The following is a 12,249-nucleotide window of genomic DNA, read 5'->3' as shown; positions in this document are numbered from 1 at the left end:
TTGATTCATTTATACATGCTTGAGTAACCCTTTATTTTTAGTCTGTTTCTCTCTAAAGCTCAAAATGCCCTGTTCCACCTTGTGATGTCATGAAGCAGAAGTCATCAAATTAACAGCTACCTTTTATTTTTAGTTTTGTAGAGATTGTAAATGATTCTACTTTTAGTAAATGTGTATGTAATTTAAAAACACAATGGAGCACTTCCTGTATTACCAAATGACATCACAAGGTGGAACACTGTGTTGCCTGTTTTTCCTGAGAAGAATACAGCATAAATACGGGGTTTTAGTGTTAAACATGTGTGATTGAAATAAAATCTTACTCTGGGCATGTTTTTGATGAGGAAACAACATTCTAACATAGTTCGGAAAATTGTGTAATATGGGCCCTATATACAATTCCTGGCCTAGTATAGACAAAAAGTGTTTCTTTGCTTTTTATAGACTCATTTTTGTTGTGTAGCTGTTGTTTTTACCCAACAATAATTACTTCCTCAACACACAGACTCAGAAACTTCTTATCTGAAAAGAGGATAAATGTGTGCAGTGTCACTGTTGTTTAGCTGATTCTGAACTGGTTTTCTATGATTGTTGAGTTGATTTTCTAGTTTCAGATACAAACTAAACATTGAGCAAAGTTGTAGACTTTTATATTTGTTATTATACTGTAGCAGCTCTTATACATTTTAGATGTTTTGAGCTTTTACAGCAGAATATGTCATTAGTCATCATTGACACTCTTGCCACTCCCAAGCAGAAATTAGGAAATTAGGTTTGAGTTGCCTTCAGGATCAATAAAGTATCTATCGGTCTGTCTGTCTGTATCTATCTATGTTATGAATAGCCATATTTTCAATGCTAATGAATTAGGCGCACTCCATTTTACAGGGAAATTATTTAAAGTTATGTGACATCCATCTATTCTATAAGCAAAACACATTTCTATCATGAAATGTGTGGTGCATTGTAGGTTACTAGAAAATGAAACACATTCTGTCTCTTAGCACTCTTTTGGTAAACATCTTGACAGTTTTGATAAATGTCCAATTATGAACCTCAAAGACCCTCAGTCCTTTCAGCTGTCACTCTTTGTTTAGTTTTTGAATCATGTGATAAGGTTGTTTTTATTGATCTTCTATTGTGATGCAAACTTCCTTCCAGGACCCTCTCCCCCTTCTCACCCCTCTCACACCCCTCTCTCCCCCCTGCTGTGGTGAAACTGAGCTGGGACCATGTTTTACGCACACTTCGTCTTGAGCAAAAGGGGGCCGCTGGCTAAGATCTGGCTGGCGGCCCACTGGGACAAGAAGCTGACCAAAGCACATGTGTTTGAGTGCAATCTGGAGAGCAGTGTGGAGAGCATCATTTCACCAAAGGTACATTTAGATGAAGTTACAAAGCATTTTTGAAATCATGCATCGTGCATTGTGTAACTTTTCTAGTGGATGGTCCTCTACGTGCTGGTCTCTATAATAAGCATTTTATTGCTTCGCCTAAATGTTCCACAGCATTCAAATTTTCTATCTGTACAAGAATACCGTCAGGCCAAGTTATGAGTCAGAGCTGTGAAGAGGCAAGCACGCTCTTTTTCAATGTGTTTTTGAGCAATAAAAACACATGTAAATGAATAATTATTTGATAGATAGGTTTAATGCCATAGTGTGGAACATTCCTGGCATCCCTAACCCACACACAGTAACAATAAGCAGTGGTAACTTCAACCAGAAAAGTTGTGTATTGCACTTTTAATGCATTTCTCAACATTATAATAAAGACAGAACATATTGAAAACAGAATAAAAAATAGAAAGGTATCGCGTTTAAGGTCACATTTGGTTTTGTTCGACCTCTGACATAGTCCTGGTTTAGTCCTGGTTTAGTATAGATCAAGTTTCAGGTGTGGTCACAGTTTTAATGGGGTGTGTGTATAAGTATGAAAAAAGCCTTTAATTATTTACTTACATCAGGGTAGCTCAGTTGCACAGTAAATGACACAAGCTCAAATAAGGAAAATAATAGGAACAGAATTATAATAGGCTAATTCAATACTGCATAATAGGTATTTAGGTAGGTAGATATAGACTTTTTTCCATTTACACATATACAAGAATAGCTAATATCCATCTAAAAAAAAGTGGATAAAGGTACACTGTAATGACATGGACCAAGCTGTCTCAACTATAAAACTTTTTTAACTTTTTAAACCAATTGATTTCTGTCCATTTTATAAACATCCAAAACAGCCTGCTCTTCTCTCAGCCACTCCTGTCTTGAATGATGTTGTAAATATAAGTGATAGTTTTATACCAACCAAGAAACAATTTGTTAAGAAAAGTTGAAAAATTACAGTAGAGAGTTCTACTTAGAGAGTTCTATAATGACAACATAATAACATCACACATAGAGAATTCAAATGTTCAACCCAATTTACATGCAAGCAACACTTATACTTTTTCTTATACTTTATTTATGTTGACATAATGTTTATAGGTGTTTTCGTATGATTTTATTTGTCAAATACTAAACTCAGTGTACATTAGTTTTGGCCCAGTGTGCTCAATGGTTGCTAGGTAACAGTTATGAAATTCCCTAGTGTGATGACAGATTTCAAACAGGAACCATAATTTTAAAACATAAAAAACCAGGAATGAAATCACTACATGTAATTAAAAGTAAAATCTTAAATATAAAGACTGTGACTTTTTCAGACCATACACAGCACCAGTTAAGGTGTCGTACTGTCTTATAAAGTGTTTAATGATTCTATTTTTTTCTTTTAATTACTGAACAGGTGAAGATGGCTCTGCGCACCTCAGGACACCTGCTTCTGGGGGTGGTGAGGATCTACCACAGGAAGGCCAAGTATCTGCTGGCAGACTGCAATGAGGCCTTCATCAAGATCAAGATGGCTTTCAGACCAGGTCCATACAGGCTCTTAATCTGGCATTTCCATCCCTGTTCAATGATAAGATAATAAACAGACATTAAAGATGCACTGTGTAACTTTTCTGGTCTGCCACCTGCTTGTCTCCATGTAGATATTATTGCTGTGCTAGAAATATTGCACAATATAGGATTAAACATTTAGATCTAGAATTTATTTCATTATGGGTCTTTTAATTGAAAATATACCTTGAAAACTTGCATTCTTAGTGTTAATGTGGTCACTTCTTCATAGATCTCACCTGTAACTTGGTCTGGTGATGTCTCCATGATACATACGTTTATTGCCGTAGTGTAGTTGAACATTCCAGCCAAAAGATATAAAATCTCCATAGATACAAACAGGTGATGGACCCTCTACCAGTAAAGTACCAGACCACAGTGCACCTTTTGAATATACCAATATAAAATCACCATGAAACCTCCTCTTATTTGGAGTCTGTATGGATTATTTCAATAATCGATTCATTGTAAATTCTTAGTTAATATTGTACATTATAATCTGTACAGGTGTGGTGGATCTCCCAGAGGAAAACAGAGAAGCAGCTTACAATGCCATCACACTCCCGGAAGAGTTTCATGATTTTGATCAACCTCTGCCTGACTTAGAGTGAGTTTTTAACCGTTGTTGAAAATATTTGAATGATTTAAAACAATCAGATCTTTCAAAGGATATAACTGAAATATACTCAGAAATTTGTTTTTTGGGATCAGACTTGATTATAAACTTTGAACCATCTGCTAAGATTTGTGTTTAACTTGGTTTTGATTATAGAGCATTTCATTGGTGGTCATGCAAAAGCCATTTTCAATTTAATGGAACTGCTTTGAAGCACTTGGAGGTGAGCTTAAATTCTCAGTGCTTCAAGGCAGTTCCATCAAATTGAAAATGGCTTCTGGATGGAAACTGAAATGTCTTTCAAACAAGACTTCAAGTTAACCCTGGCTTTGGAAACTGGAGCTTATCAACATAAAATAGTAACAAACCACTGTGCAAACAAACCACTGCAATGTTTAGCCAATTTAACTTCTATCATTTGGACTGGAATGGACTCAGGCTAAGTTATTAAAACTCAATCTCTAACTTAATTTTGAATGTAGAAACTTGGACTCATAAAATCCATGGTGATAAAAATTTCTCAATGAAACTGTGATAAATCTTTTTGTGTAGTGATCTGGACGTGGCTCAGCAGTTCAACCTAAACCAGAGCAGAGCCGAGGAGATCACCATGAGAGAGGAAGTAGGCAACCTGAGCCTGCTCCAGGACAATGACTTCTGTGAGTAAAACTGTACCTCCACTGACTCTAAATGCATTGAACATCTTACATTATTTTTTCATAAACGCTATTGCGTTATTAGGTTCAACGAGACACTGAAATTAATATAAATGTGTTTTACTTAAATGGCTTGTAATCATATTCAAGATTTATGGTAAAGAACAACTAAGAGTTGTTTAACTGTAAAAATACAGATGTCTTGTCCTTTCTAACATTATATTATAATGTTGTTCCCTCATCAGAAATATACCTGAAGAGGTTTTATATGTCATCCAAGCATGTTTGAGTAATCTAGAGATTTCTATCACTCTATCACTCAGCACTATTTGTACCCTCTTTAAGGTTAGTAGTATAAGTCTGTACAAGGTTCTACAAGCCTATTTCACCCAAGCACTTTGAATTACTTTGTATACAAATTGTGCTTTACAAATAAACGTGCCTTGCCTCCCACACAACAATTTCCCATAAATATACAAAAGCAGAATACAAAGCAATACACTACAACTTGACAAACCTGAGCACGCTGCACACTTATTGTGTTTCAATAGCGCTCTGAAGGGGGAGTGACTGAGTGCTGATTGATGTTGTTTTCTCTGATTATAGCATTTTGAAAACAATAGAAGGTACCGTGGTGATCTAAATATGTAATGTGTTAGCAGTTAATACCCGTGTGTGTAATACCCCCCTCTTTAACATTGTCTTTACCACATTGATTTAGAAGTGAACAATCAAAGAGAAATCTGATTGCTCACATCAGATGTAACTGTTTACATGACATTTCAATAATCAAATAACTCCAGAAATAAAATACTGACAAGATTTTCCCTCTCTTCCTTCTTTGTCTTTTCTCGGTCAGCTGACTTTGGGATGGACGACCGTGAGATGATGCGTGAGGGCAGTGCGTTTGAGGTGGATATTATGGGTGCTTCTGCGTCCAACCTGCTGCTGGAGGCGGAGGGCGGGGCCAACCAGACGGACAAATCTAACCACCTGGAGTATGACCAGTACAAGGATGACTTTGGAGACAACCCCATGGAGAGCAATGAAGGAGGCATGCTGGGTAATGTAGTCCTGCAAGGCTGTATTGGATTTATATAGCGTCTTTTAAGACACCCAAACCACATTACATTGCATTATTTGGCAGTGTTCGTCCTCTGATCTACAGGTTACCAGTTCGAAACTCGCTCTCAACATAAACATTGTTGATAGTGGTCAGATACACAGGCTGGCGGTGCAATTCTAGCTTTCACAGATATATTATACAGGCTTACTTGTTTAAAATCTAGTTAAGTGCAAATAAAACAAAGCACTTGTGATCAAATGCTTTCTGTTATTTCTTGTTGTTAAAATGCCATGCTCTCTGCATTGTCCCTGTCTGTGTAGTGGACAAGCTGCTGAGTAATGAGGATGGAGGGGGGATCTTCGACGACCCTCCTGCGATCTCTGGAGGAGTCATGATGCCCCAGGACCACGGAGATGATGACGATGACTTTGATGCACTCTCTGGTCAGTTGTGTTGGGTTTTTTTTTGCCTCTAATAATTGTTAAAAGGTTTGGCCAATTTGGTTTTCTATGACTATATAGACTCTAAAACACATGCCACCTTTTATAACCAATATTAAATCAAAATGTAAAAAGGAAAAACTGATTCTGATTTTAACCTTCATATGTCAACCTTTATTTGGTTAAAAAATGTATTTATAAATCTTGATGTACTATTGCTGAGTTTCAGGTGACATCACATTCTATAGGCCAATAATTTAGGGTAATACAGATGAGGGGCAGCTAAAATTAATATTGTTAAAATGCACATTTTATTGTAATACAGTTTGCTCTTGGGTCTAGTCACTAATAGAAATGGTCAGGTTCCACATTTTACCTTAGTTCATGGAAAAGTGCAATGTAAACAAGAGCTGGCTCTGCCCCAACCTGGGAGTGTGCCATCTTCATATTCTAGAAACTGAAAACCCCCAACAGCAAAACTCATTTGACTGATCAAAAACATAATCGCTGAGAAGTCGGCAACTAAAAATATTTTATGATAAATTGGTTTAGTAACTATTGTGACAGGCCTAGTTGGGCCCTAATCAAACATCAAAGATGAACTTCTTCACTGTAACAAGTCTATTTGACATTATAGAAAGCCTGACTGTGTACACGGTGGTGGTTGTTTTCTGTGTTACAGCCGGAGCTCCGGACAGTCCAGACTCTGGTCCCACTGAGCCCCTCCCAGCAATGGCAGACCAGGCAGAGCAGACCGCTCTGGCCCATAACGAAGAGGAGACCTTCGCCCTGGAGCCAATCGACATCACAGGTACCACAGGCATGTCCCCTTTATGTTACACACAAGGAGAAGTTTATCTGTTTCAGTCTTTCTAAGACAATTAAGTCAGTGAGTACAAGGGAAGAACAGACAACTTTATTGGTAGAAAACCTTTAAGAAAGATGAGGATGAAGATTTGTATTTGCAAAAAGAAAAAAATAACAGTAAAGTCTATTATATATATATATATGTTTAATTATCATAGACCTATAACCACAAATACTGCAGTAAGCCAGTCAGAAGATGCTTCAACAAAGTTTTTGAGTGTGTGCACACTTAAGTAACCAGGTCTTTCCTCAGTTTTTATTCTTCAGTGCGACGTCTAAATTATATTTTATGTCTTTTTAAATTAACAGCAACCTTTTACCTAATTCAATAGAGATTGACAATTCCAAGGCTGAAATTATATGAACACTTCCTGTATTACCACATGACATGACCACATGACATAGAGTGTTTTCTGTTAGAGAGAAAAACTGAGCCTAACAAACCCTATGCAGGTTTTTGTGTTAAACATGTGTGAATTAGACAAAAGACACAACTCCAAGTCTGTTTTCAATGAGGAAACAACATTATAACACAGATGCAAAAATAGCGTAATATGGGCCCGTTAAACCTTTTTCTTAAATGTGCATAATATTTAAAAACACATATTGTATTACTTGCCTGTATATTGTTCCAGTGAAGGAGACCAAAGCCAAGAGAAAGAGGAAGCTGATTGTGGACAGTGTGAAGGAGCTGGACAGTAAGACCATCCGGGCGCAGCTGTCCGATTACTCCGACATTGTCACGACGCTGGACCTGGCCCCACCCACAAAGAAGCTGATGATGTGGAAGGAGACCGGAGGAGTGGAGAAGCTCTTCTCTTTGCCTGCACAGCCACTCTGGAATAACAGACTGCTCAAGGTACAAACAAGACCAGAGAAATGTTTGGGTTTCATGTTTCACGCTTCCAGCTGCATCGACTAGGCTTCCAATTAACTTTACACTGAAAAATTGTCAGCCCTTTCTCTGTAACTGCTGATGTGAGGCTCGTCATTTTGGTCTTACAAGTCTTTATTTATTTATTTTTTTACAATGTTCGTATTAATTTGCTCTAAATGATCCTGGTGTTTTTATTTCACTATTTTGTCTGTACATAAATACCTATTCCTAATTTGGCATTCAGATCCAAATTTGCTCCTATAACTGTGAACCTCAGTGAGCTTCATTTGACTGGAGCAGACACTATTTTTTCCTTAGTCCACTTTTTTATACAGTCTATGGTAAAGGTGACATTTTCAGTATATTTCACCATTGAGAAGATAGAATATTGTGTTCCCAATTTGTCATTCTGAAACCCATGAATTGCTTTTCATTTCTGGTATCTGGAAATGCACCTGGGTACCTGGGTAATAAAAAACAAAGGCATGAGTGGTTGACCTATACTAAATTTCATTAAGGTCTATTGTAAAAAACAGTGGAGTCAATTTCAGTCAAGTGATTTCTATTTCTAAGTCAACAGTCAAGTGATTTCTATGCAGACATTTACTTGTTCGTGACTGGAAGGACATGTGAAACTGTAAAAAATTTAGATATAAATTAATAACATGACATTAGAATTAGAATGGAAAAAGCAAGGTAACTGCAATAGCAAGAGATAAATGGGCTTTGCTGCTTTGTGTCGATATTTTCGCTAAGAATATACCGGTAATGATTTAATGTTCCTTAACTCTAAAATCATCCTGTATTCTCTTGTAGATGTTCACCCGCTGCCTGACCCCTCTGGTCCCAGACGAGCTGAGGAAGAGGAGGAAAGGCGGAGAGGCCGACAGTCTGGACGAGTTCCTTAAAGACCTGGAGAACTCTGAGGTCCCCCGCGAGGAGACCACCACACAGCAGCAGCAGCAAGACATCATGGGTAAACATATGCAGGAAATGAGAAAGAAATGTAATATATACATTTTTGGACATGTGCCTAGCTTTGGAACAGCTTTTTCAGACAGCAATGTTAATGTATCAATTACTGTCAAGTTTGCAATTGGTACATTTTTTTCTGAATATATTTAGTTAGGGCAAAGTTATCTGATTTTGTCACATTCTAGTTGTAGTATTTTTACTGTTGAATCTTTGCCACTGTAATTCACTGCACATGATATAGATGCATTAAACAGAGGGTATTACACTTCTGTGCGGTATTAACTGTTACAAATTAGCATATTTTAATCGCCATGTTACGTTATCATTTTAAAAAGGCTATATGGGCTCGTACTGCTAACCGTAAGGGAGGTTTATAAGATTAACTCATAAAAACACGGCATGTTTTAATGGGGGTCATAAAATGGCAGAATCCTCCAAAAAGTCAATTTGCATAATACTCCGTCTATAAAGATCCAATGAGTACAAAGCTGGTCTACTGTATATCTAAGTCTAATTCTAAAGCTTAGAGAAATGACAGAACTATTGATCACTGCCTTCAAGACCAGACGCTGATGGAGGAGGCCAGCGCTCTGCAGTCTGCGGCCGTGGAGGGCAGCAGGACCCTGGACGAGTCTGTGATGCCTCCCCCTTCTGGTCAGAGAGGGCTCAAACGCAAGGCACAGGACGCAGAACCAGCACTGCCTGTGAGTATGGAAACATACAAGAGCCCAACTATAATTTTACCTCACTATATCTGAACTTCTTTTCTTCACCTGAGACATGTTTTTTTCATGTGGGTCAGTCTATATGACGTCAGCCGTTTTCAAGGAATCTCCCATATGAGCCATGTCAGATTTGGCTGAAAATGTGTCCAAAAATTTCTAAAATTACCAAATGAACGAATGTAAAATTTTAGCTCAATCCCTTGAGTCGTCCCATTGAAATTTTGGGGCCATGCTCACTTGTTTGAAAGTCTTAATTTATAAGCATTTTTGAGAGACCATAACAAAAATAGAGCTAGGAAGCTGAAAATGTGTATTATTGTAGATTCTTGATCTATTGTAAACCTTGATTCTAAATCTGTTGTCAAATATTAGGTATCTTTATTAAGGGGGGTGCTGTTGGCCTCCAAAATCTCACATTTGGTTACCGCTCAATTATTATTATTATTATTTTTTTTTTCAATTTTTGAGGTCTAAGATCTATTTACTCCAAGCAGATATTTACAAACTAACTGCTGAACCTCAATATGCGAGATAATGACAATTCAATACAGTAAAATTAATAAGGCTTCTGAAAAAGTGAGCATGGCGCCAAAATTTCAACGGGCCATAACACAGGAACGACTGAAGGGATTGAGCTAAAATTTCAGCTTCTTTCATTTGGTAATTTTAGAAAAAAAAATTTAAAATTTTTTCAGCCATATCTGAGATAGCTCACAGGGGAGGGCGTCTGATTTCATATGGACTGACCCATGTATTTATTTATCAATCAGCACAATGTACAATAATGCATAAAGCAGAGATGCTTATTAGCTAATTTGCATATGTAGTCCTTGGGGGGAGGGGGAAATATATACAGTGCAGGGTAATACAAAATAATAAAGACAGACGCTATTTTATACAATACACTGGTAAACTCTAAAGGCCCTCTTAAAAGTATATTCTATTAAGCTATAAGCTTATGCTATCAGCTATATGCTGAACATTTCTGTTTTTGTGCTCTTAATGTTTCTGTACATTGTCCATTCAAATAAAGACTAATCAAAAAACTACAAAATATGGAGTGTGAGTAAATAGGTAAAATGCTTGTATCTCACCATCAGATGTTTCTTGATGTTTTTGTAGCTGGGTGCATTGGATCAGCAGCAAGGTTCCAGAGGAGTGTCCCAGGATGAGGCCTCAGAGCTGCCTCCAGAAGAACCGTCCATCAGCCAACTTATCGAACTGGACCTGCTCAACGACAAAGACAAGAAGAAGACCGATGACGATTCTGATGATGAGGTGAGAGCGCCACCATTTATATAATAATAGTTTTATGTTTTAGGTTGTTTTCGCACTGCCACAAGTTAATGTAAAAGAGCATTCAAGTATATGAGTACATTTTGCTGTCAGCATAATATTTTAAGATGCAGATGTGAAAGACCATGGCTACAGTGTCCAGAAGTAGCTTAAATATCCAAAATAATGCACAATACAGATTTGGGAAATAATGGGTGCATATGTCTGCAGTTTTTACTTGTTTGTTTACCATTTCAGGAGGAGGAAGCGCAGGGAGGAGACCAGGACCAAGAAGAACGAAGATGGAACAAAAGAACACAACAGATGCTTCACGGCTTGCAGGTCTGGAAAAGTTTGCATTATTGTACATTTTATAAAAGTTTCAAATACAAACTTGCTGTTACTTATTGAATGACAACCAAATTAATCAACAATGTGAAACCCTCAAATCTAAAATCGTACCTTCTTCCTTCCTGTACTTTCAGCGGGTGATGGACAAAACCGGGGCCCAGTCTGTGAGTCTCTTGGACCTGTGCAGGAACAACAACAGGAAACAAGCAGCTGCAAAGTTTTACAGTTTTCTGGTTTTAAAGAAGCAGCAGGCCGTGGAGCTGCTTCAGGAGGAGCCCTACAGTGACATCATCGCAACGCCCGGACCACGATTCCACATCATCTGAGCCAACAGCATGCTACACAGCTGCCAGTTAGCCAATTAGCCAAATGCTGTTAGATTTCGGGGCTCTATAAATTCTCTGCATTTTATCCGGGGCGGGCTTATCCAGCTGATGTAATTCTAGAAAAAATATTACGGTTCAAGCACACTGTTTAATAGTTGAGAAATTGAGAGTTGACAAATTAGTGATTAGTTAACTATATTTAACCTGATCCTAACCTTAACCTGATTGTGAAAAAATATACTGACAATAATTAACATTTGCGAGCCAATCACTAACACAAACTGACTGTTGTTTGACATTACTGTGTTTAGGGTAAAAAACTGAAAAAAAGTGCCAGTCTGATGCATCAAGGAAAAGAAAAGCTGAATGTGGTACAACTTGAGGTCTAAATTTGCTTTGTCGTCAAAAACCCTGCTTTCTCCACCTTGCAGTTCAAGTGAATAAGAAAACACTGTTTAAAACCGGGTTGCCATGGTTGAAACAGAACGTGAAGCCCCACCCCTGGAGGAAATGCTGAGCATATAGGGAGTCCTGGTTAGTTTTCAGTCAATTACTTTGGCTAGTTCAAATGTATGCATAGTCCTCTTAACCTTTATTCTAATGTGATTTACGCTATATTTTTAGTGAGATTTGTTCCAATGCAGAATTAATAAGAGCCTTTTATTGCTTAAAGACAGACGTGTAAATTATGCACACAAAAAATTACAACTAGCATAATTTTGGCTATAGTTAAACTCAAATTATTGCATTATCAAAGTACAGTGAGCCAAGTGCATGATTTTTATTGTGATCGTGGATAGAGGTTCAAAGCTTAAACTTTAAATATAAGAAAGGCCACTTCCCTAACAAAAGCACTTACAAGCTCTATTGAAATTATCAAAAAATGCTATTGAAATTATCTGTTAAAATATTTCTTCATGTTAGCTGCACTAAAATGGAGCAAAGGATGATGGTCCATGTAGTTTCATCTGTCATGTCGCTCCAACAAAACTATGTATTTTAGACCCAGAAGCTTACTTTTAGATATGTAGTAAATGAAATCATAATAATGTCAGAATATTAATGACAGTGATAGCGATATCACAACTGCTAATGCACGCAATTTCCTTGACTTTTGAAACACTTTCGCA

General features: G+C 37.4%; 1 protein-coding gene and 1 long non-coding RNA gene across 3 annotated transcripts; one reads left to right on the top strand and one right to left on the bottom strand.

Moving 5' to 3' along the window:
• Positions 1 to 1,232: 1,232 nt before the first annotated feature.
• Positions 1,233 to 11,119, top strand: rad21b (RAD21 cohesin complex component b). The gene is made up of 13 exons (XM_055157179.1): positions 1,233 to 1,376; positions 2,791 to 2,920; positions 3,453 to 3,552; positions 4,114 to 4,220; positions 5,077 to 5,280; positions 5,604 to 5,726; positions 6,406 to 6,534; positions 7,226 to 7,449; positions 8,284 to 8,443; positions 9,004 to 9,146; positions 10,308 to 10,445; positions 10,701 to 10,784; positions 10,928 to 11,119. The coding sequence occupies exons 1-13, from the start codon at positions 1,233 to 1,235 to the stop codon at positions 11,117 to 11,119; spliced, it is 1,878 nt and encodes a 625-aa protein (XP_055013154.1).
• On the bottom strand, positions 7,216 to 10,788 carry LOC129410068 (uncharacterized). Of its 2 annotated transcripts, none has more exons than XR_008632706.1 (3): positions 10,693 to 10,788; positions 10,262 to 10,394; positions 7,216 to 8,389 (listed from the first exon to the last, which is right to left on the bottom strand). It is a non-coding gene; the product is annotated as an uncharacterized LOC129410068 (long non-coding RNA). The 2 variants fall into 2 exon arrangements; XR_008632707.1 differs by lacking the exon at positions 7,216 to 8,389 and adding an exon at positions 8,617 to 9,144.
• Positions 11,120 to 12,249: the final 1,130 nt, after the last annotated feature.

The sequence above is a fragment of the Boleophthalmus pectinirostris genome, unplaced genomic scaffold, assembly GCF_026225935.1.
Source record: "Boleophthalmus pectinirostris isolate CB_2022bp ecotype Guang Dong unplaced genomic scaffold, ASM2622593v1 HiC_scaffold_21, whole genome shotgun sequence".
Lineage (NCBI taxonomy): Eukaryota > Metazoa > Chordata > Actinopteri > Gobiiformes > Gobiidae > Boleophthalmus > Boleophthalmus pectinirostris.
This window is presented reverse-complemented; position numbering and strand designations above follow the sequence as displayed.

What these genes read in the sequence shown, in the direction of transcription:
- rad21b (XM_055157179.1), top strand. Translation starts at nt 1,233, where the DNA reads ATGTTTTACGCACACTTCGTCTTGAGCAAAAGGGGGCCGCTGGCTAAG. An exon ending in GCTCCAGGACAATGACTTCT is followed by an intron (nt 4,221 to 5,076) that starts GTGAGTAAAACT and finishes TTTCTCGGTCAG; the next exon opens with CTGACTTTGGGATGGACGAC. An exon ending in GGAGCCAATCGACATCACAG is followed by an intron (nt 6,535 to 7,225) that starts GTACCACAGGCA and finishes ATATTGTTCCAG; the next exon opens with TGAAGGAGACCAAAGCCAAG.